The sequence below is a fragment of the Odocoileus virginianus genome, chromosome 6 (assembly GCF_023699985.2).
Source record: "Odocoileus virginianus isolate 20LAN1187 ecotype Illinois chromosome 6, Ovbor_1.2, whole genome shotgun sequence".
NCBI classification, from domain to species: domain Eukaryota; kingdom Metazoa; phylum Chordata; class Mammalia; order Artiodactyla; family Cervidae; genus Odocoileus; species Odocoileus virginianus.
This window is the reverse complement of record NC_069679.1, coordinates 17,267,916-17,293,477: the sequence shown is the minus strand read 5'-3', so window position 1 is coordinate 17,293,477 and position 25,562 is coordinate 17,267,916. Positions and strand designations below refer to the sequence as shown.

General features: G+C 38.4%; 3 protein-coding genes across 3 annotated transcripts; 2 read left to right on the top strand and 1 right to left on the bottom strand.

The window, feature by feature from the left end:
• Nucleotides 1–2,927: 2,927 nt before the first annotated feature.
• LOC110133409 (olfactory receptor 4Q3-like) lies at nt 2,928–3,928 on the bottom strand. The gene is given in 2 exon segments (XM_020887301.2): nt 2,928–3,004; nt 3,007–3,928. Coding segments are annotated over 2 exon segments (984 nt in total). The 5' UTR covers nt 3,914–3,928.
• Nucleotides 3,929–14,476: 10,548 nt separating this feature from the next.
• LOC110133410 (olfactory receptor 11G2-like) lies at nt 14,477–15,463 on the top strand. The gene has a single exon (XM_020887302.2). It carries the CDS (start codon nt 14,477–14,479, stop codon nt 15,461–15,463), a length of 987 nt encoding a protein of 328 aa, XP_020742961.1.
• An 8,688-nt stretch (nt 15,464–24,151) lies between these two features.
• LOC110141701 (olfactory receptor 11H12-like) lies at nt 24,152–25,099 on the top strand. The gene has a single exon (XM_020900663.2). It carries the CDS (start codon nt 24,152–24,154, stop codon nt 25,097–25,099), a length of 948 nt encoding a protein of 315 aa, XP_020756322.2.
• Nucleotides 25,100–25,562: the final 463 nt, after the last annotated feature.

Here is a 25,562-nt window from a genome sequence, read left to right as displayed (position 1 = left end):
CTTTGAGAAGTCCTTCTGTAGCCACATATACATACACACACCCACACATACATACATATATGTATATATATAAACAGTTTCCTAAACATAAAGTCACTAACTCCCAGCATAAAAATGAAAATCCACTCTTTATTCCAATGTAAAGAAAGCTCTTACATGGTGAGGAATATTTCAAATTATCTAGTAAATCATGGTATTAGGTCGAATTTCAGACATTTTTTTCACTGACGTATACTTTTTAAACTAAGTAATGAGAAAATCCTCCCTATAGCAATTGATTAGCAAATAAAGAGAACAAATATAAAAATATTTTTCAAAGTCCATCATTCTATTATTATTTAAACAGAACTGTGAACTTCCAGATGTTCAAGCTGGTTTTAGAAAAGGCAGAGGAACCAGAGATCAAATTGCCAACATCCGCTGGATCATTGAAAAAGCAAGCGAGTTCCAGAAAAACATCTATTTCTGCTTTGTTGACTATGCCAAAGCCTTTGACTGTGTGGATCACAATAAACTGTGGAAAATTCTGAAAGAGATGGAAATATCAGACCACCTGACCTACCTCTTGAGAAATCTGTATTCGGGTCAGGAAGCAACATTTAGAACTGGACATGGAACAACAGACTGGTTCCAAATAGGAAAAGGAGTACGTCAAGGCTGTATATTGTTACCCTGCTTATTTAATTTAAATGCAGAGTACATCATGAGAAACACTGGGCTGAATGAAGCACAAGTTGGAATCAAGATTGCTGGGAGAAATATCAATAACCTCAGATATGCAGATGACACCACCCTTATGGCAGAAAGTGAAGAACTAAAAAGCCTCTTGATGAAAGTGAAAGAAGAGAGTGAAAAAGCTGGCTTAAAGCTCAACATTCAGGAAACTAAGATCATGGCATCTGGTCCCATCACTTCATGGCAAATAGATGGGGGAACAGTGGAAACAGTGGCTGACTTTATTTTGGGGGGCTCCAAAATCACTGCAGATGGTGATTGCAGCCATGAAATTAAAAGACACTTACTCCTTGGATAGTTATGACTAACCTAGACAGCATATCAAAAACCAGAGACATCACTTTGTCAACAAAGGTCCGTCTAGTCAAGGCTATGGTATTTCCAGTAGTCATGTATGGATGTGAGAGTAGGACTATAAAGAAAGCTGAACACCAAAGAATTGATGCTTCTGAATTGTGGTTTTGGAGAAGACTCTTGAGAGTCCCTTGGACTGCGAGGAGATCCAACCAGTCATCCTAAAGGAGATCAGTCCTGGGTGTTCATTGGAAGGACTGATGGAAGCTGAAACTCCAATACCTCGACCACTGGATGCAAAGAACTGACTCATTGGAAAAGACCCTGATGCTGGGAAACATTGAAGGCAAGAGGAGAAGGGAACGACAGAAGATGAGATGGTTGGATGGCATCACTGACTCAATGGACATGAGTTTGGGTAAACTCTAGGAGTTGGTGATGGACAGGGAGGCCTGGCGTGCTGCAGTCTGTGGGGTTGCAAAGAGTCAGACACGACTGAGCGACTGAACTGATCTGAACTGAACAGAACTGAAGCAGAATAAATTCCTTTTCATAGGCATAAAAAGTTGCAAAGAGCCTTATGTCATAGGTCTATTGTAGTTGTTGTCTAGTTGCTGTCATGTCCGACCCTTTGTGACCCTGAAGCCCGTCAGCATCTTCTGTCTATGGGATTTCCCAGGCAAGAATACTGGAGTGGGTTGCCATTTCCTTCTCCAGGGGATCTTCCTGACCCAGGGATCAAATCCACATCTCCTGCTTGGCAGGCAAATTTTTACCACTGAGCCACCTAGATGATCTTAAATATAAATGTTCTGGTGAATCTTTTATAGGGATCTCCTAGGTCTCGAGATCCTATGCAGGTATAAGTGAAATAAAGCAGATAGTTCATCTGATTGTGTTAATACTCTTCTTGGGGACAAAATATATGAATTTAAATTTGATTAAAGTTTCTAGCTTTCTTGGTTAATTACACTTTTTCTAAATGATCTTGGACAGGATATTATTTAACAAATTTGAGTTCATTGGTAAAAACAAAGTTGAACAATATTACTTACTTTTCAAAGCACTTCTGGGCAGAGCAATAATAACCATGAGTACCTCAAGGGCAGGAACCAGGTAGGTGGGTGCTTTAAACCACAGCTCATTTCTGTTTTCCTTTAGAGTTCAGAGCTCTTAAACATTGTGAATAATGAAAGAACAATCTTATCAATTCCCTCCCAATAATTCAGCTAAAAGAAAAACTCTAGGTGAAATGAAATGCCTCTTCTAAAGAAGTCTCTACAGCAGAATACTGAGTTTCCCTCACTGCAACACCCTTAGACTTCCTTTCCTTTACACATAAACTTCATTAAGAACAATCAAATGAGTTGTTCAATTGCATTTCTAAAATTTGGCACGCTGCACAACATAGTTCCTGGGTGCAAACTAACATGCAGGCTAGTTTGTGATGTTTTCAAGCTTTGTTAGGGACAAGACAAAAGGGATTCGCATTGCCTGGGACGATTCTCTGATGAGACCTCAGAAGGAACTTCTGGCCACCAGGAAATGTTATACCCTAGAGGAGTAGGAGACAAAAGGAGCTGTACTATCTTCTTTCATTTGAAAAGAGCTTAAAAGAGAAATGAATAAAGGGAGACCACTTAGAGGCAAAAGGCTAGAAGAGTTCATCTTTCAAGGTGTCCCTTTGACCCTAGTACTCGATTCCTATTATCATTTGTAGGCCAGTAAACACTACTGAGGTCCTTGCTTAATATTTAACAGCTGATAAAGTCACCTATGCCTCCCGGCTATAATCAAGAACAATGCATTATAATTTTTATACTGCCTTCTCTTTTATACCAAAGTCACCAAATTTATTCTCATGCCTATAATCAGGTACAGGATGAGTTAAGAGTGTGTTAAGAAAGAATATATTTTCTAAATCTCCTCTCCCTGTTCATTCTTTGACGTGGCAGCAGGATGCCACATGTTTTTTTCTCAGCTTCTTCATGGCTGTCTTCATATCAGTGTTTCTGAGAGTATAAATGAGGGGGTTCAACATAGGTGTGATCACTGTGTAGAAGACAGAGAAAACCTTGTCCACAGAGAAGCTGCAGAAAGGTCTCAGGTAGATGAATACACACGGCCCAAAGATCAGACTGACCACGGTTAGGTGGGAGGCGCAGGTGGAGAGTGCCCTGCTCTGGCCCTGGCGGAGGCGAGTTCTCAGGGTGACCAGGATGACAGCATAAGAGGAGAGCAAGACCAAGAAGCAGACAAGAGACAACAGACCGCTGTTGGAGACCATCAGCACCTCTACTACATACGTGTCTGTGCAGGCCAGCTTGACGACCTGTGGGACGTCACAGTAGAAGTTGTCCAGTCTATTGGGCCCGCAGAAGGGCAGCTGAATGACCAGTGTGACCTGTGTGACAGAGTGGACAAAACCCCCACACCAACAGGCAAAAACCATCCGAAAGCAGAGCTGGCGGCTCATGACTGTCAGGTAGTGCAAAGGATTACATATGGCAACATACCTATCGTAGGCCATGGCTGTCAGCAGAAACATCTCACTGGCTCCCAGAAAGTGCAGGAAGTAGATCTGGGCCAGGCAACCTGAAAAAGAAATGATCTTGCCCTCCTGTAAGAAATCTCCTAACATCTTGGGCACAGTAACACAGCTCAGGCATAAGTCAATGAAGGACAGGTGGCCCAAAAAATAGTACATAGGTGATTGGAGCAGGTGAGTATCAGCTCGCACTGTTACCACTATAAAGAGGTTTCCCAGGACAATGGCCATGTAAAACAACAGAAATATCAAGAAGAGAAATAGCTGCAGCTCCAAGGACGATGATAGACCCAGAAGAACAAATTCTGTCACCTTAGAATCATTTTCTTTTTCCATCAGGTCAAGAATACCAAGTGACCTAAGAAAGAGGAATTAAATTAGAACAAGAGAGATTTAAGCTATACAAAAGGCAAAAAAAAGAGAGAGAGAGAGAGACAACTGAAATAATTCAAGAAATGGGAATTAGGATCTAGATGGGTTATGTTAGAGTTAGGTAGGCTTAGGACAGAATTGCCATGAATCCAGCTGTTGCTGTATTGTCGCTAAGCAGTGTCCGACTCCTTTGTGATCCCATGGACTGTAGCCTGCCAGGTTCCTCTGTCCATGGGATTTCCCAGTTGTCGAACCCACTGTAGTGGGTTAACATTTCCTTCTTCAGGGGATCTTCCCACCCCAGGGATTGAGCCTGCATCTCCTTCATTGTCAGAGGAATTCTTTACTGTTGAGCTTCCAGGGAAGCCCCCATGAACACAGTGCCTTCTGTTATGTAAATTTGATCCTATCTTATCTAAATCTTGTAGTCACCTTCCAAAATACTACTATCCCTAGAATTCCCTGATGCTGTGGGAATTTCATTGTTCTGTGAATGCTTCTAAGTATATAAACTGAGAACAAGGCTCAAATGATTTCTTAAATTTAAGATTGATAAATGTCAGTATATAGAGAAAAAAAGAGTATGAACAATAGGAGGTATAAAAAGGATTTCAGAGTCAGAAAGGGGTGTCAGGGAGGAGACTGGAGAGCTGAGAAACTTACATCATTGTATATCAGGAACTATGCAGTTTCAAAGAAAGAACATTTTACCCTGCTCTTCATTCCACCAGCCCCTTCTTCATAGTCTCGGGCCAGCAAAATGAGAAATCCTCAGATGACCATCAAAGCTGCCCTGTCTGTGTCCTGATGGTGTTCTTATGAGTCAAGTCCTGATTGCGGGCTGGCTGTAAGGGCTGGAGAGATCTCCGCTCCCTAGGGCTTTGTCTCTGTCTGAAGCTTTTATGGTCCTCATGCCACCATTCAGCCTAACGAGCCCTGGGATTCCCTAGGCTGCCGTTGTTACAGTTGTCTGTATGTCAGTTCTTGCTGGAAAGCTGACCTTGTGCTCTGAAGGCTCTGAAACAGTCAAACTTCATTGTACAACACAGCCCTCCCATTTACCTACTTTGTGTTAATTAATTTGATACTACGTGTGCTACAAATTTTCCATATGTCGGTCTGTTATCTGGGTAAAACAATTCTCAGTGGTTTCCCAACCATGCTTTCTGGAGTGAGTTAGGCTGAATGATAAATGCCAAGTTACCATAGAAAGCTGTACAAGCAGGAACACTTCCTTTAAGGTGTTACAGAGCCTTAGCACAACACAAGTCTCTTGATGATACTTCAAGCACCTTCTCTAACTGATGCCTATGTATGGATCTTATCCAGAAAACAAAGATGCCGTCTTTAGTAACTGGCTGTGTTGCTGTCAAAGTAAAATTTTTTTTCATTTATTTTTATTAGTTGGAGGCTAATTACTTTACAATATTGTAGTGGTTTTTATCATACATTGACATGAATCAGACATGGATTTAATTTTTTATGTTATAAAACATAATTCTGATATGGCTGATTCATGTTGAGGTTTGACAGAAAACAACAAAATTCTGTAAAGCAATTATCCTTCAATTAAAAAAATAAATTAAAAGAACATAATTCTGAAATAGATGAACGCATGTCAAAACTGTATTTAATTCTTTAATGAGGGATGGTAGGATGACAAAGCCAATTCCAAAGAGAATATAAATAATGACTTTATATAATCACAGTATGAAAAAGAACACTGAAATAAAATTTCTAAGGTATATATAAACCAGTTAATGCCCTAAAGGGAAACACAACCTTAACATTTAGGATTTTTTTCCCCCACACTAACAAAATTAACACAGTTTAGTAGTTTTCTATTATATCTTACTATATAATTGTATACATCTGAAATCCCAAGTAATAAATACTAAGTTAAAATTACATCCTTCTAAAGTTAGATGAGCCTTAAGTAGGCTTGTTAAATAATATTTTAACATAACATTAAAAGGTCAAACTTATACTCGGATTTCACTTTAGGATAATAATAAGAAATAAAGCATACCAACAGGATAATATCAGACATTTCTCTTTTGCAAAAGGAGTTCTCATGGCAAACAGGTTTTTAGATTTTTTTTCCCTTCCATTGCAAAGTGACGGTTCAAGGGAAAAGATGAGATACACGCAAGTGAGAGTAGGACCCACCTCGAGTTAGATTATTCAGGCATTCTAGGGGTCAATATCTCCCATCCAACTGCATCAGCGTAGCTTCCAGGGTCCCTGAAAGAAACGTACCCAGTCATTAGAATCATTGCTCTCCAGAATGACCAAATCTATGGCTTCGTTGGCCTCATGTATAGCTTCTTAATAGGCCATTCATTATCTTCTTACTATAGCTAAAAATTTCCAAATCAGTTTTATCCTAAGAATTACTTCCCATTAGCATAGATGACATTCCACCATTTTTAGGTTTTCAATGAACAGAGATAGAAGATTAATCCCAAATAATATTTATTTAGAAAAAATATTGCAGTTACTTTGAACTAAAGTGAATAATTTACTTTCCTTCAAACCTCTAAATCTATTTCATCTCAAGTTTTATCTTTTACCATTTTTATTTTATATATGTCCGGCATAACTAGCCATTTATGTTTTCAAACAAATTACTCTTCTTTGCACTTAGTAAGTAAAAACACTTCTATTATCTTACATATACACTAATATTTCCTTGCCACCAATATATCTAGTAGAGTTTCAACCACCTATATTACTTACACTTGTTAACAAAACGAACATAGGGGATTGATACTTGAGAATTTTTGTCATACACAAACATCTCAGCAGATTAGGAATAAGCACACATTTTATGAATTTCTATAGTCACAAAAATTCCTTTTTGTTTCTTAAAGAGGTTAAAATAAAAATGTACTTTAACATGGTCTAAAGGTAGCTAAACACCCTATCAAACTGTTATCAAATAGCCATTCTATAATACATACAATATATAAAAATGGAAAAATCAGAACTAAGCATGCTTCTCACTCCAATTCTAGGGAACTGTATGTAGGGAAGGTTGCCTTGGTAATAAGTAGATGGGAAGAAAAAAAAAAACCCTTGAGAAGCTGGGGTTACAGACAGGCCCTCACTAATGTGGCAGCCTTAGTTTACATATCAGGAATCTCAGACTTTGCTTTCGTTTAAGGATAGCCTCACAAGTAGAGTCCTCTGGTGCCCGACAGCCACAAGTCCAAACCCTGGGTGAGGAAGGAATTTTCCTCCTAGGTCTCACAGAATTCACAAAAACACGTTTTTCAAGGGCAGTGAGCAGACAAAGCCAAAGATAACTGTATTACTTAAAAAAAAAATTTGTTTAATTTTAATACCTTTGTACTGCTCTGGTAATGCAACAAATTACCACCACCTCAGTGGCCTAAACAAATAAACTTATTGTCTTTAAAATTTTATAGGTCAAAAGTCTAACAAAGTCTTGCTGTGCTAAAAATCAGTGTTGGCAGAGCTATATTCCTTTCTGGAGGCTTTGGCAAGAATCTTCAAAGCCTGCAATGCTAAATCAAGCCTTATCTCACTCCTACCATCTTTATGGTTCCGGAAACCAGAAAAGGTTCAACGCTCTTAAGGACACAAGGATACACCTTGAATGGGGCCACCTAGAAGCTGAGTTTTCCCAGCTGAAACTCCTTATCTTAGTACATCAATGTCCATTTCACCAGGTGAAGTAGCAGATTCACAGGTTTGGAATATATTAGTCTGAGGATTAGGCTTCTGACATCTTTAATGCTGTTATTTTTCTTACCACAATATACAATAAAACAAAGAGTCACAAATTAGAGCCAACAAAAAGCTCAGACAGAAGAGACAGACACCCAGACCTCAGACACTGGGCTTATCACACATGGTTTATAAAAGAACTCTCAAATATAAATTGTTTAAAAATTATGTCTAAAGAAGTAAAACACAAAGTTTGGATATTTATTAGAGTTAGGAAGAATACACCTCGCATGTTTCTCCACACTGCTTTTATTTAGCGTGTCTTTGTTAAACACCCATCCTCCGTGGATGCTGTTCCTACTGATGCAATTCTGATTTGGCAGTTTCCCTCCCAGAATATTCAAGATGTAATTCCACGTCGAGTTTTCACTGTAGATGTTGAAAAATCAACTCTCTACATAAGTCCTACTTCTGGGGATGTAATCAATCAATTCTTTTCTCTTGTTCCTTTTCAAGTAATATTTTTGTTTTTAGTTTTCTGTTGCTTACATTTAACTCATATAAGTATGAATCTATTCTTTTTTAATCTTTTTTTAATGATTGGGCTTGCTCTTTGAGACTATAGATTTTTGAGCTTGACCAAATCTATAAAAATTTTCAAGCACTTTGTCTTTAAATACTTGCTTCTGTCTGCCTCTCTCATCTTTTTCAGTTGTCAAACTAATATTGGGCTTCCGCTTTAACTTCTCTTTCATTTTTCTCTTTTTCTCTATTCAGAATGCATTACTTATTCTTCTGATATAGTCTCTAGTTAATATATTTTTTATCTGCTCTCCGATCTGCTGTTAAACTAGTCCATTAAATTTCTTAATTCCTGATCATCTTTAACTTTTCTCCAAAGAATATTTCCACATCCATTAATCAACATGTTGACACATCTACCCAAAGTTAGTGGGTAAAGATGTTAAATGACAGAGAAGTTTAAATTGATTGCCATGATAGAATGCAAGAAGGTCTCTGTCCCCTTACAAGGAAAAATTGTTAGGAAGGCAGATGTCTAACCTTTTTAAAAATATGTTGACATTCTTTTTTGGCTTGTTTATTCGGCAGCTTGACTTGAGGGATCTTAGTTCCCTGACCAGGAATTGAACACATGCCCTCAGCAGTGAAAGTGGATAGCGCTAACCCCTGGGCTTCCAGAGAATTCCCCTATGTTAACTTTCTTATCTCTCTTTTTCTGCCTTGTTAGGACTGAAAGAGGTGGATGCTAAAAAATAAATAAATAAATAAATGCTGAACCTTAGCTTTTATGGAGAAAAGAAAAAGATATCTGTGTGTGCTCAGTCATTTCTGACTCTGCCACCCCATGAACTGTAACCCTCCAGGCTCCTCCATCCATGGGATTTCTCAGGCAAGAATACTGGAGTGGGTTGCCATTTCCTGCTCCAAGGGATCTTCCTGACCCAGGGATTGAACCCACATCTCCTGCATTGGCAGGTGAATTCTTTACCATTGAGCCTTAGCTTTTATGGAAAAGAGAAAACAATGCCTACTGGTTGCTAAATCCAATGCTAGGGAACAGTGGCTTCCCCCAGCAGCAAAAAGAGGGACTGTGTCAGCTAAAATGACTCTAAATATCATAGAAAACAAATCTACATGTCAAATGTTTCTGTCCACTAAGCAGAAGATACCTCCAATGAAGTCCCAATTTGTGAAATAGAATGGACATCTTTGCACACTTGATACTAATAAAAACATTTCTATCACAATGGAAAACCTCCCACCACAATGCACATGAAGTTTGAAACACTGGTTTTATTTCATCACAACTCGGAAAGAGTTTTATTTGGGGCAGGGTAAAAACCAACAGTTGGCAACCTATGCCACGCCTAGCACAGAGGACATTAAGACGGAAAGAACTGATCCTAGACAAAATTGTTAAGTAGGGAAAGTGTGTCTTGGTCCATGCTCTCTCTACTTTGTGTCCTCCATTCCTAATCAACATACACGTGTTGTAGTTCTGCCGCCTCAGACTGGCTCTTGATGCTCATGGCTCCCCACCTTGCACTATAATGACCTATAAATCCTTTAAATTTCTAAAATTTTTTGCTCAACCTTTCACTACCACATAGAAATGGACATTAATGGATTGTGTTACTATACCTGACTCTAGAGATTCTCTGAAAGGTCATTCAAGGAATTCCCTGATGGTCAGGTGAATAGGACTTCACATTTTCACTGCAAAGGGCTTGGGTTCAATCTCTGGTTGGGGAACTAAAATCCCACATGGCACACAGCATGACCAAAGGTTTTTTTTTTTTTAATTAAGATATTAAAAAAAGGTCATTCATATCTGATTTTTCTGTTTATTCTCTCTTTTTCCATGACTGTATGTACTGCCTCATCTTGATTTACAAACAAAACCTACAAAAATAAGTGTTTTGTGGTTTATCCAGGAATAATACAGAAAATACTCCTGTTATATTTTTGGTGAACAAAAAAATCAATTTTGTAAAGTTTATTTCAACCTAAATGAAATGTGAATTTTGTTTAAAAAAATAAATGGCCATTCAGATAGTGACTCTGAAAAAACTATGTAGGTAACACTTCAGGGAAGATATTTTTGGAATAGGCCTGTTATGTTGATCAAAAAAGATAATTATTTTTTTGTACACAAAAAAGTTAGAATAACATTGGGAATAATTTCAAGAGTCTTAAGAGAAAAATTATCATCCTATGATGTGTGCTAAGTTGCTTCAGTCGTGTTCAACTCTGTGAATCTACAGACTATATAGCCTGCCAGGCTTCTCTGTCCATGGGATTCTCCAGGCAAGAATTCTGGAGTGGGTTGCCATGCCCTCCTCCAGGGCATCTTCCTGACCCAGGGGTCAAACCCATGTCTCTTACATCTCCTGCATTGGCAGGTGGGTTCTTTACCACTAGCGCACCTGGGAAGGCCTCATACTATGATGGTACAGAGCTAATACCGTTAGACCACTGATTCTGAAGGAAACAAAAAATAAACCATAACGGCACCACTAGAAACAAAGATCTCATATTCCTTAAGTTTTTCCCTTTTTTTTTATCCTCCTAAGAAAAACATTTTCCATTTTCTACATTTCTCTGGTGATTGATTATATGACTGTCACCTTTCCCTAGAGGAACTGTGGTCTTACAGAATAAAAAGATATTTCATAATTAACTTTGAGTTCAGAAGACACAACTGTAAGCTCAGTTCACACAACGACTTATTTTTCCTAGTTGCTTTCTAAAAGGTATTTAATCACAGATGGTAAAGGCAGACACTGGCCTGAGAAACTAGCCTTCCCAAAGGACAACTTTTTAGAATATACAAAGACCAAAATCGTTGGAAATACTGACCAAAAATAGAGAATAGGATGCTCTCCAGAATTCCATTTTTTAAATTTATTTTTAATTAGAGAACAGTTGCTTTACAATGTTGTGTTGGTTCAGATCTCCTTTTTTTTGTAGATTAAAAATTTTAAGTAGATGGTACTTCAATCCTCTCTTCCAAATTAAAAACTAGAAACCACTCCCAAAGTTTAACCTTCATCATCCTCCAGACATCTCCCCTGACGAGAATCTTGGCAGTCACTGCCAAGTTAATTGTACAAAAGGAGGTTTGTTTTTCAGTGGAAGTTCTGGGAATCACAACTTGGAGACCGGAGCTGAGAAGCAAGGACACAACTGACCCAGTTCCTCCTGAGCATAGCTCGCAGGTATGCAGAAATCACATAAGTCCCTATCTTTTCATTTTTCCTCAAAAAATAATCCTAAATTTGTTTCTTGGTTATGGTGGTGGTGGTGGTATTCTTGATAAAATATCTGAGGGCCAAAATCCAAATAGCTTCAATTCCCAGGCAAATCCATGGTTTTTGTCATTAAAGGAAGTAAGTATAGATGAATCCTTTTTCTAGCTTTTTCACAACTCTAAGTGACAGTATGCTCTCTTTGAAAGCAAGTAAAAAGTTGAGTTATGACTAGCAATTCATAGGAGATGATGTCAAACAGAATTAAAAGTATTGCTTCCCTGGTTCCACTTACAGGAGCTGTATCTACATATACTTACATTGTTTCAGAGAGAGAGAACAGAAGATAAACTACAATAATTGCCATCCACTTTGAAGTCCAGGTAGGTTAAGGAATTAGGAAAAGCAAATCACTTTGGGAATGTTTCACAAATTCTTTTTAAAACTAAAAGTATTAGCTCTATTTTGTTTCTACTTATTATGTATATGTAATTGTCTATCTACTGAGTAACCAAGTCTTGGGAAATCATAACAATGGTTTTATTTGATAAAATAGATTCCATGATATCACTGCATTTAGAAAGAAGAGACAGAGACACAGAGGCTGGCCAAACCAGGGCTAACAACTGGCAGGGAAATATTCAAAGTTCTTCTGAAGGAAGTGTCAGACATCAATGTGATTCATACCAACACCAGAGTGTCCCTCAGTAATAATAAAGTATTTCTTTCCCTTAGTAAAGAAACCAAATTAAACTATTTTAGGCCTTTCTTTTTCCAAAGTTGCTATATATTTTCTTTAGTATATTGATCATTGGAAACCAGATCATTAAATGTTTTGAAAAATCATCAACTCAGTCTAGATCAGAATACCAGCCCCAGTTTCTCCTTAAATACAATGCCTAGTCAATCTGTCTCACTGGCTTCTGCTTCCTCCCATTATATTTCCCCATTTCCAAGGTCTTCATGGAGACTTTTTCTTCTAATAATACTTTCAGAGAAATTTGATTGAAAGAATCAACTGCCTTCAGGTAACCATAAGAAAAGAAAAAAGCAGAGTTAGTCAAAGGAAAGATGGGTTAAAAAATGCAGCATACTGAGCAATTTAATTTTGAGTGGGAAGAGTACCAGGGCTGCATCTACCCACCCAAGGACCTTGGCCATGTATTTCCACACAGCCTGCATTTCTGCAGTGTGACATCAGCTGATGATGAGCATACTCAGCTGCATGGGACATCCAGCCTTCTTGGAAGTCCATTTGGACAGTCCCTGCTGTTGTTCTCAAATGTCTTCTCAGTACTTCTGTATGTCCTCTTAATACTCTCATGGTCATAGTAAAGCCCTTTCCTTTTTCTCTGTGGACAAATAAGAGAAAGAAGGGACTTCAGTAAGATCCAAGGGGACCAGTGCACATGCATTTCTGAGGTAGCTGGGTCAACTTTGGGACCTCACTTGGGTGACCCAGCTATCCCTGTTTCCCTGGGGCCAAGGGTTTCCTGAGTTACAAGACTTTCAGTGTTAAAATGAATTCAATCCCAGGCAAACAGGCACATTTGGTACTCTAGTCTCATACCATATTGATCCATCATCTCCTCTTTTGGCCCTATCCTTGCACTTCTCTGCCCCCTATTTCCTCCTTCAAGGTCCAATGGTATGGTTCTTTCCTTGCATATGTGAAATGATTAAGGCTTCCAAGTGGAAAGTTATCTGAATTAAAATTCAAATGGGGGCAGAAATAATGATTTATTCATTTAATTAGCAATTGCAATGTACATATAGCCTAAAAAATAATGTGAAAGTTGCTCAGTCGTGTCCAACTCTTTGTGACCCCAGTCCATTATATTTTTCAGGCCAGAATACTGGAGTGGGTAGCCTTTCCATTCTCCAGGGGATCTTCCCAACCCAGGGGTTGAACCCAGGTCTCCTGCATTGCAGACAGATTCTTTACCAGCTGATGTATTACATACCAAAAAAGATCAAAGATGATTAACACTTGGCCTCTGTCCTCAGAGGTTTGCAGTCTAGTAGACATATTAAGACATGCAAAAAAAAAAAAATGATGCAAAGTTTAAAGTACAAATTCTTTAGTGCAGAAAAATGCTGTAATTTTTAGGATGTTTTCTCATTCCTTCTGGAAAACATTTTAGAATGTTTTTCAATCCTTAAAAAATAATGAGTCATTTCTTTAATGTTGATTCAGGAAATACATTAGCATGCCTATGAAGTGAACTGAACTGTGCTAGGAATTCATAGTATGGAGAAGAAAAACACACCCCTGCCTTCATGAAGCTCAGACTGGTAAAGAGAAAAGTGACCAGTTACAAGAAGCCATAGTATAAGTTTACATACACAAATGTCAGATGCTATGGCAAAAACAAAGAATTAGTATATGATGGTGAAGTCCAGCAATATTTCATGAAGGTGGCAATTAGTAAACAGTGTAAATTGCAAGCACAAGTTATTTGATCAAAGAAAAAAAGTAAATAAATAGTAAAAAGATGGAGAAAGAGACAGGAAGGGATCCAAAAGGGATGAGCAAGAAAGAAGGAAGGAAAGAGGGGAGGGTTAGAGGGAGGGGTGGAGGGAAGAAAGGGAGGGGAGAGAGAGAGGGAGGTAGAAAGGAAGGTGTCCATGGGTGCTACTTGTGTGCGTGCTAAGTTCCTTCATTTGTGTCCGACTCTTTTCTACCCTATGGACTGTAGTCTGCCAGGCGCCTCTGTCCATGGGATTCTCCAGGCAAAAATACGAGAGTGGGTTGCCATGCCTTCCTTCAGGGGATCTTCCCTACCCAGGGATCAACCCCGTCTCACGTCTTCTGCGTTGGCAGGCAGGTTCTTTACCACTTGCGCCACCTGCGGGAAGCCCAAAAGGAAGAGCAACAGCTATCTTAAGTATGTCGTTGACAGAAATGTGATTATTCTTTTCTTATCTGGGACATAGGACTCAAGAGGTGAGGTTAAATAAGGAAATAAAGATGAAATTGTGAAGGGCCTTGTATGCTATGCTCAGGTGTTTGGATTTGGCTTCACAATAATAATGTTTCATTGCAGCACAGTTTACAGACTAAATGAACATCTCCGAATCAGCATCCCATTATGAATCAGTGCGTGAATTCATCCTTCTGGGTTTCCCTTGCAGCAGGGAGATTCAGGTCATTCTGTTTATGTTCTTCTCCATCATCTACCTCCTGACTCTCATGGGAAACGGAGCCATTATCTGTGCTGTGTGTTGGGACCAGCATCTCCACACCCCCATGTACATCCTGCTGGGGAATTTTGCATTCCTGGAGATCTGGTATGTCAACTCCACTGTTCCAAACACACTGATCAACTTCCTCTCAGAGAGCAAGGCCATCTCTTTCACTGGTTGCTTCCTTCAGTTATATTTTTTCTTTTCCATGGGCTCCACTGAGTGCTTCTTTCTCTCAGCAATGTCATTTGATCGATACTTTGCCATCTGCCATCCTCTGCATTATGCCACAATTATGACCGGTAGACGTTGTTTCAGCCTAGTGATTGCTTGTTGGGTATGTGGCTTTCTCTGGTATCTGGTGCCTGTTATTCTCATTTCCCAACTGCCTTTCTGTGGTCCTAATGCAATTGATCACTTTGTATGTGACTCAGGCCCATTGCTGACCCTTTCATGTGCTCCTGCTCCCATGTCCAAGCTCACCAGCTATACGCTAAGCTCCCTCATCATCCTCCTTAGCTTCCTTTTCATTCTCATCTCTTATGCCCTGGTTCTACTTGCTGTTCTTCGGTTGCCCTCAGCATCCAGTCGACAGAAGGCCTTTTCCACCTGTGGGTCCCATTTGGCTGTGGTGCTGCTATTCTACGGGACCATTATGGTGATGCATGTGAGCCCTGGATCCAGCCACTTCACCTCGTTGCCGAAAATCATGACCTTGTTCTATGCCATGGTGACTCCACTCATCAACCCTTTGATTTACAGTCTCAGGAATAAGGATATGAAAAAAGCTCTCAGGAAAGTTCTGGAAAAGTTTAAAATTTCTTTAAAAGTCTTTGGCAGCAGGCGCAGGAGGAATGTGGGATAATCTGGTTTAGTGTGATGTGGGTAAAATGGCCATCCGTGAACTTTCACACATTTGTACCATCATCCATTCAGTAAATAGTAGTTCAATGCCTCTTCCATGTTAGACACTGCACTCGGCACTGTATTGTGAATATAATTAGGAAGATAAATCAGACACAATCTCTTCCTCAAATTGCACTCTAATGGTGCAGACAGGTAAGAAAATAGTTAATATAAAATGCAACAAATATTCGAACCAATATATGTACAATATATGAAACACAAGGAAAAAACAACTATTTTGCCTGGGGTCGTGGTCAGTCAGGATTAGTGTTAGGGAAAACTTCAGTCAGCATCATATCAGACATGTATATTTTGTGATGAGGCTGGGGAAAGCCTTGTGTTCTGTTTAACTTCTAGCTAGATTTCTTTTTTTTTCATTTCTTATTATTATATTTTAAATTTTCATAAAAAATAGTTGACTCACAATGTTGTGTCAGTTTGAGGTGTACAGTAAGACAGTTACATATACACATATATCCACTCTGTTTTTTTATTCTTTTCTCATATAGGCTATTACAGAGTAGGGTTCCCTGTGCTACACAGTAAGTTCTTATTAGTTATGTTTTATATACAGTAGTGTGGCTATGTCAGTCCCAATCTCCCAATTTATCCCTCCCCCTCCTTATCCCCTGCCAACCATAAGTTTGCTTTCTACATTTGTGACTCTACTTCTGTTTCATAAATAAGTTCATTTAGACCCTTGTTTTTTTAGATTCCACATATAAGCAATATCATATGATATTTGTTTTTCTGTATCCAACTTACTTTACTCAATATGACAATCTCTACGTCCATACATGTTACTGCAAATGGCATCATTTGATCTTTTTTATGGCTGAGTAATATTCCATTGTATATATGTACTGCATCTTCTTTATCTCGTCCCCTGTTGATGGACCTATACGATTGCTTCCATGTCTTGGCTATTATAAATAGTGCTGCAATGAGCATTGGCGTGCATGTATCTTTTCAGTTTATGATTTTCTCCAGGTATATGCCAGGAGTGGGATTTTTGCATCATATTGTAGTTCTTAGTTTTTGTGAATGAAACAACTGACAAGGGATTAATCTCCAAAATATACAAACAGCTTATGCAGCTCAATGTGAAAAAAAACAACCCAGTCAAAAAATGGGCAGAGCATGTATAGAGACATTTCTCCAAAGAAGGCATGCAGATTGCTAAAAAGCACACGAAAAGATGCTCAGAATCACTAATTATTACAGAAATGCAAATCAAAACTACAAGGAAGTATCATCTCACACAACTCAGAATGGCTATCATCAGAAAATCTACAAGCAATAAATGCTGGAGAGGGTGTGGAGAAAAGGGAACCCTCCTACACAGTTGGTAGGAATGCAAACTGATACAGCCACCATGGAGAACAACATGGATGTTCCTTTAAAAACTAAAAATAGGTTTCTTTTTCAATCCTACTATGATGTCTTTGAAAGGATATGAGACTTAAAATCAAAAGTTCTAGGTAGGAACTCAATTCTTCCATTAATCAACTGTGCATTTGGCAGGTAACTTCATTTCAACAAAAATTGAAATGGTAATTGCCATTCCCAGAGAACAATTAGTGTGGTGTTTTAATAAATCATGAGTACAAAAGTTCCTAAAACAGTGCATAGAAAGTACATAATAAATATTAATTAAATAGGAATGCTAATGAATTCTTTGTTCTCATGTTATTCATCGGAATCAAAATCTCAGATCCTCCATGAGAGTCACCTCCTTTAACTTTTGGCAAACCCCTTTTACAACAGCTCTCCTTCTCAACTTTCCTTGAGACATAAACTAGATTATGTTTTCTCCATTTATAGCCAAAATACCATGTGTTTAGTTTAATATTGGTTTGGGAGTGTGTGTGTGTGTTTGTGTGTGTGTGTGTGTGTGTGTGTGTCTGTGTGTGTCTGTGTGTCTTTACAGTGTTCTAGAGAATTAAGTCTTCAAAATTGGGACTTGTTTACCCCCAGGATACATGAAGACTTTCCAAAAGGCACACAAGCATGCATAGTTTAATTTCTAGATCCTCAACTTACATATGCACATTTTCCTAAAGCTGCTGTGCCTAAGAACACATCTCTTATTGAAGTTTCAAATGGACTTATTTCACACATCCTCTTTCACAGTTGCTTTTCTCCCACTTCAGATATAAAGCCTGCCATTCACCAATTCTGACCTGCATTGTTTGGGTACATAAGCTTATAGTTGGGACACTGAACAAATAATTTGAAATAAAGATCACTCTACTGTGAAAGTGAATGTATTTAACAGATAATACATCCTTTTGTAACAAACGGTTTACAATTTTTTCTTTCCAACACAACGAAAAAAGGGTGCCTTGTTTTGGATTGTCATAAAAGAAGAACCTGAGACAAAGACTTAGGTGCAGGTAGTTTATTATTAATAGAAGGTGGTTTCAGGTAGTAGGAATGAGGAATGAGAAGCTATTATGACCAATGAAAATTTGATTCCACTAGAATCTCTGAGAATTGTCCATTTGAATGGCACAAGTCTAAGACATTTATTGACTAACCATGGTTGCACAGGGAGATATTGACTACTCATGTTTCCAAAAACACATTGACTGGTGCACCAAATGAGCCATTGTATCCTCAGAAAAGGCCCTGGGAAGAAAGCAAGAAGACTCATGCGTAGGACTTGAGATGGAAGGGATGCCATCAGACTGATTCTGAGCTCCCAAGGGACTGCCCACCACCTCTGAAACTAAAATCAGAGGTAGGTCAGGAAGCTCACAAATACTCACTACACAAGCTACTTAACTATCCTGATGGCAGGTTACAAATAATTTGCAGTTAGCAGCAATATGTGGTAATGGTCAGAACCAGACTGCCTGAATTCAAATTCTGTCTCCACTAACTGCATGATTTCGTATATGCCTCCATTAACTCATATTTAAAGAAGAAATAATGATAGAGCTTTCTTCCTAGTGCCATTGTGAGGATGAAATGAATCAATCTTATCAGAGAGTCTAGCAAAGAGTAAACCCTAAAATATCTCCATCATTATAATACTTCATGCTTATGTTCATATGGAATTTGCTCTCACTATAAGTTCTAATTTGGAAATTAATTTTCTACCCCAAATTCCCAATTACTGGAATGTAGCTGAAAACGTGGGCAGTATAATAAAGACTTAACAAGTCAAAACATTGTATACTCAGATTAGAGAGAAATAAAGAGTATATCAATATAGAAATATAGAGTATATCAATAACATAGACGCTGCTGAATCACAAAGCAGAGATGTTACTGTGTTGAAGAACAAGATGGTTTTCTTAGTAATATGACTGACGAAGACATGACATGAGTTATGAGCAAATGAACATGCAAACACTGAATTACAAATTTAAAAAACCAATGTCCTTGTATAAAAGAACATAGGACATGCAGAATTATAAATTGCAGTTACCTGTAATCTGAGAGTGATCTCAGTCTCTCTTTCCCTCTCTCTCTCCTCACCCCTCTCCCTCTCTTCTTATGCCCCTCTTTCTCTTTCTCTCTCTCTCTCTCCACATACTCTGTTCTGCTTCTCAGGCATCACAGACCTCTCTGACTTTTGATAGGAAAAGAATTTGCCTTCAAATCGGCCAGTTCCTGAAAATACTCTTCTCCACTGTACAGATATCATTAATATCATGTAATATTTCTGTTGCTGCATGATGGAAATCTGGCAACCTGGTGTTCTATCTTATAATATAAATGCTCTCTATATATCTCTATATAAATGCTCTCACATTTCAAAACCAAACAATTCGTTAGTTGTGAATCAGAATTGCTTCCACTGCTAAATCTGAAAAACTGTCAGCCCTCTGTATCTGGTACACTGGGGATGGGGAATCTGCAGTACCAAAGACCTGACTGTACTGTGCCATTTTTATATAAGGGACTTGACATTCCCTGGAGTTTTACCTTAGGGGATCCTGGAAACAATCCCCCCATAGATATGGAGGGATGGCTGTACTCCTTTTCCTTGGAATCTTTATAACCTTTATGTTATAACCTGAATGTTTGTGTCCCTCTGAAATTCAAATGTTGAAATCCACACCCCCAGTGTGATGGTATGCTATTAGGATTTGGGGCCTTTAGGTGACTAGGTCATGAGAGTGGAGCCATCATAAATGGGATTAGTGCCCTTTGAAAAAAGACCCCAGAGAGTGCCTTCATCCCTCCCACCACGTAAGGTTACAGTGTTAACAAGGCTGTCTAAACAAGAAGCATGCTTTCACCAGATACTCCAACTGCTGATGCCTTGGTCTTGGATTTCCTAGCCTCCAGATCTGTGAGAAAAGAAATTCTGTTTATATGGCACATATAGTTTATAGTATTTCTGTTCAAGCAGCCCAAACAGAGAAGACACTTCAGGAAGTAGGCTTTCTGTACCATGGTCTTTCAAAGACATTACTTTAGGGGAGCATTTTGTTAATTTGATCAGTCTCCACTCTGCCTCTTCCTCTTTAATTCTCTGGCTTAACCAAAACATTTTCTTTACCCTAACTAAGGCTTTCTTCCCAGCCACCACTGTCCTCTTTTTCTTCTCTCTTATCAGCTTCAAAGATGCACATCACAGCCTAACAACCCATGCACCCCACACACAGTTCTCCTATTTAGAATGCCCTCCTCATTCAGTTTGAATTCTACTTGTTCTGTAAGTCAGTGCCTGTAACTGAAGTGAAAGAACCCAATTCATTGCAGCTAAGATTAATAGTTTCATAAAATTAAAAAAATTATAACTAGAAAATGAAATATAAAAATACAAATGTAGCTCACTTTGGTATTATTAGATTCAACACATCACAAACTAGTCAACTATGAAAGTTTCTAAATGTTTCATCTTAGTATCTGAATTTATCACAGACAGCTAACAATTTGAGGACTACGCAAATCATTAACCGCACTTGGAGTAGGACTGTTCCATGTCACATTTCAAACCATTTCTTGAATGAATTTTCTAAGTGTCTCATAATGATTTTAACCTATATAGAGCTCTTCCTGCTCTGAATCGCCTTATTATCTATAGATGTAGAGTAATATTTTAATGCACCTTGAATTTTTTTTTTAACTTTGGTTCAAGTTCAGTTCAGGATATCCGATTTCCTTCAGTATAGACAGATTGGATCTCCTTACAGTTCAGGGAACTCTCAAGAGTCTCCTCCAACACCACAGTTCAAAAGCATCAATTCTTCAGTGCTCAGCTTTCTTTATAGTCCAACTCTCACATCCATATATGACTACTGGAAAAACCATAGCCTTGACTAGACGGACCTTTGTTGGCAAAGTAATGTCTCTGCTTTTTAATATGCTGTCTAGGTTGGTCATAACCTTTTTTCCAAGGAGTAAGCATCTTTTAATTTCATGGCTGCAGTCACCATCTGCAGTGATTTTGGAGCACCCCAAAATAAAGTCAGCCACTGTTTTCCACTGTTTCTCCATCTATTTGCCATGAAGTGATGAGACCGGATGCCATGACTCATATAGCCAAAAAATGCCATTTAATCAAATATTTCATAAGGGCCAATAAATGCAATGTATTTTTATCTGTTTGCTAGTTCAAAGCTGAACAATAAGAGTTGTCTGCCTCCAGACACTTTATAATCTGGGAATGGAGAAAAAATAAGTATATAACTAAGGACAACACAAAGAAGTTTCTGATAAGTATCATAGGAAAAATACAAGGACAGTTAAATAAAATTTCAGAGGTGGAAAAGGTGCTTCCATTCGGGGGATAAGGAGAAGTATTATGGGAAAATGTCATTTGAACTAGAGATTGAAGGATAGATGGGTTTTGCAGGTACAGAGGGAGGTAATGAGGATTTCCAATAAACAAAATGACCACAAAGATGCAAATATAAGGAACTGAAAGGTACTCAAAGAATGAAATGTTATTCAATTTATCTGAAAGAGGAAGTAGGAAAAGGTAAGATGAGAAAGGCATTTGAAGTCTATTTGTGGAGAACTGGGGAAATTTTGCATAAGTAAACCAGTGGTGATATTTAAGCAGGCAAATAACAAGATCAAAGCAATATTTTAAGAGTTTCTAAGGACTGAAGTAGTATCACTAAAAGGTAATAAAAGTCTAAGTAATCTATTTCCCCTTTAGTCTCTCAGTTTGAAAATATTAGCTGCTCAGTTCTATCTGATTCTTTGTGTGACACTATGAACTTTAGCCCTCCAGGTTCTTTTGTGCATGGGATGTCCCAAGAAAGAATACAGCGTGAGTAGCCATTTCCTTCTCCAGGGTATCTTCCAGATCCAGGGGTTGAACCCGGATCTCCTGCCTTGCAGGTAGATTCTTTACTGTCTGAGGCACCAGGGAATGACACTTTCAGTGTGAGCAATTTACGTTTAAATATTCCCACTCCAGTATTCTGGCCTGGAAAATCCTATGCGCAGAGGAGTCTGGCAGGCTGTGGTCCATGGGGTCGCAAAGAGTTGGACACAACTTAACTGACTGAGCACATGCGCATGCACAAGCAGCCTGTGGTTCCCAGACCAGTGTTCCAAGGCACGTATTCCTGATGTCCTCAGTCATTTTATGCTACATGATATGAGCAAGGCTCATTCACTCCTGGGTGTTTTAGTATACTAGGTAAACCCTAAATGGCTTAAGGTAAAAATTGAAGGGTAAAAAATAATTGATATCTCATATTAATCAGGAAGTCACATGTGCCTCTGAAGAATTTCAGTCAATTAACTTAAATACTTCTCTCATATCTAAAGAATACTCTGCTGTCCTTCTAAAAGCTATTTCTAAATTCTCCAAATTTTTATCCTCGGTGTCCTACAGTTTCTTCACCTCAACATTCGCCTCATTGGGTTCTCCGACCATCACTTCCTTATCCTGCAAAATATGCCCAATGACCTTTGAAATGTTCCTATCAGAATCTTTTGTGACACATGGCATCTTATTTCTCCTCAAACTGTGTCTTCTGGAAACTTTTGGAATCCATATATCAGATGGGCAAGTGATTTGTAAACAACAGGGCTTCAGAGTAACAGTCACTGCTCTTTACTGATTCCTCAGAGAATATGCAATAGTTTAACTTTTAATGAACCATTGGCTTGGAGGAGAACTTCCCTAATGCTACAGAGGCCAAATCCCAGAAGAACCTGTGGTAAAGAAAGTGCAATCTTAATTTTTGTGCAGCATTAAATTCTTTATCCATCTGAAGACAAGAAGATATAATTATTCAGACAGGTCCTTAGAGATTCAATCCGTATCAGAACCACGACACCTTTATCTTTTGAGCACAGCAGAGAGTCCTGACACCTCTTTGTCAGTCCCTTTTATTCTATGATTTCTTTATGTTGATTTATTAATGTTTCTGATTTGGAGCAGTTTTGAAAAGATGCATATTATTAAATGAAGGAATTTTAATTCCTTCCACCACATCATTATAGAAGACTTCGCAGAGCACTGGTGTGGCAAATAGGTGGGGAAAAAATTCCTTCTGAAAATTGTGTGTTTGTGCCCATAATATAAACCCTTACAATTTTTAGGACTCACATCCCTGCATATTGCCACACACAAAATATTTCAGGGAATTCATATTCTTGTCATAGTTTTCATGAGAATGTAGGATTAAGGACGTTTACTTGTGACCAAGAAAGCATTTGATTTCTCTCATATAGTGGAAATTTTTTACTTTAAATGGGTATATAAAGAATCAGTTCAGTCACTCAGTCATGTCCAACTCTGTGACCCCCATGGTCGAAATATAAAGAAACTTAATCCCAAAATTTTGTGGGAAAAAAATACTTAAAAATATAAAGTCTCATAACTAGGTTTATTTTACAAACTTCCATCTAAGTGAAAGATTAAATAAAAACTTCAAGCCACTGCTTTCTACAGAAAACATTGCAACATTAAAGTGTTAAAAGTCAACGTCAATAAGTAGTATTATGGTCTTACATTTTTATTGTGCTTAAGCAGGAATGCAAAAGTATTGACTTTAAAATGATTTCCAGCAAGTTGGTAAAATATAGTCCCTTCTGTTTCATTGTTGAATGGTATGTTAAGTAGCACATTTAACTGAAAGATAAATAGTAAAATTAAAACCTTCTTTACTGAGTTCATTGCCCCACAAAATGGGTTTAGGGAAAGAAACTACTACATTTATTAAAAGCAAATTTATGTTACAGGGCTTTCCTGGTGGCGCAGATGGTAAAGAATCCACCTGCAATTCAGGAGACCCAGGTTCAATCCTTGGATCAGGAATATCCCCTGATGAAGGAAATGGCAACCCACTCCAGTATTCTTGCCTGGAGAATCCCGTGGACAGAGGAGCCTGGTGGGCTACAGTCCATGGGGTGGCAAAGAGTTGGACACTACTAAGCGACTAACACTCTCTGTTATATGCTATCAAATCTATGAGAAACTATCATAGATCATGCTTTCCCCAAAGAATAACACGCTTACATAATGAGTTTAAAGTTCTTTAGTGATACCATAGTAAGGAAAAAAATTAGCTGCAAGCAAAAGCTTGTTTTTGTGAAGCCAGCTGTCTACTGTGCCCCAATTTGTGTTTGTCTTCTCTTAATGCTTAAACAGGGACACATTTGAAGGTGGTCCTAACTGACAAATACATGTCTCTTGACTTTGCAGGTTACTGATCCAATGAACATGAACATCTCTGAGCCAGATTCCAGCTTTGTCTTTGTAAGAGAATTTATTCTCCTAGGTTTTTCTTGTGAGTGGAAGATTCAGAGCCTCCTCTTCTCACTCTTCCTTACAATATACGCTCTGACCTTAACAGGGAATGGGGCCATTATTTGTGCTTTATGGTGTGACCAGCGACTCCACATCCCCATGTACATATTCCTGGGGAATTTCTCCTTTCTAGAGATCTGGTATGTCTCTTCTACAGTCCCCAAGATGTTGGTCAACTTCCTCTCACATAAAAAGACCATCTCCTTTGTTGGATGTTTCCTACAATTTTATTTCTTTTCTTCCTTGGGAGCAACTGAATGCTTGCATTTGACTATGATGGCCTTTGATCGGTACCTTGCTATCTGCCATTCCTTGCACTACCCCAATATCATGACTGGGCATCTCTGTACCAAACTGGTCCTTATCTGCTGGGTTTGTGGATTTCTGTGGTTCCTGATCCCCATTGTTCTCATTTCTCAGATGCCCTTCTGTGGACCAAACATCATTGACCATGTTGTGTGTGACCCAGGGCCACTGTTTGCATTGGCATGTGTCTCTGCCCCCAAAACCCAATTGCTTTGCTACAGTCTAAGCTCAGTAGTTATCTTTGGGAACTTCCTCTTCATCCTTGGGTCCTATACTCTTGTGCTAACAGCTGTGTTGCGTATGCCTTCAGCTACTGGGAGACAGAAAGCCTTCTCCACCTGTGGGTCTCATTTGGCTGTGGTATCCCTGTTCTATGGCTCTCTCATGGTCATGTATGTGAACCCAGGGCTCAGACATTCTGCTGGGATGCAGAAAGTTGCAACTTTGTTCTATGCCATGGTGACCCCACTCTTCAACCCCCTCATTTATAGCCTCCGGAATAAGGAGATAAAGACAGCCCTGAGAAGAGTTCTGGGGAGTTTCAATATAATGTAAGACATTCTAGATGATCCGTCCATTATCAGGTCAGTATAGTCTAACATAAAACAACCAGAATTATATTGTTATCTAATCTTCAAAAATGGGTCTAGTGATAATAATTTATATTAGCCTATGAAATTAATCATCTATAGGGTCATTATAATCATAAAGTGCTAACATTATTCAGATAAGTATAAGTGTTGTGTTATTATATGGGCTGCATATTAAGTGAGAAATGTACACATATGGGTATTTTCTTGAACACATAGTTCATCTGGGATAAAAAATTTTATACTCTTTTTGGAAATTTAGATTATTAATTCTAGGATCAATAAAATTACAATTATGTCATTTTTATGTTTAGTCAGCTAGTTGTAAATAAAAGAAGGAAATATATTCTTTTCTGATTGTGGTTCCTATCATTTTTACTTTATTATTTTGTGATGGTCATTCCTAGTAAACAAGCCCTTAAAAGCGA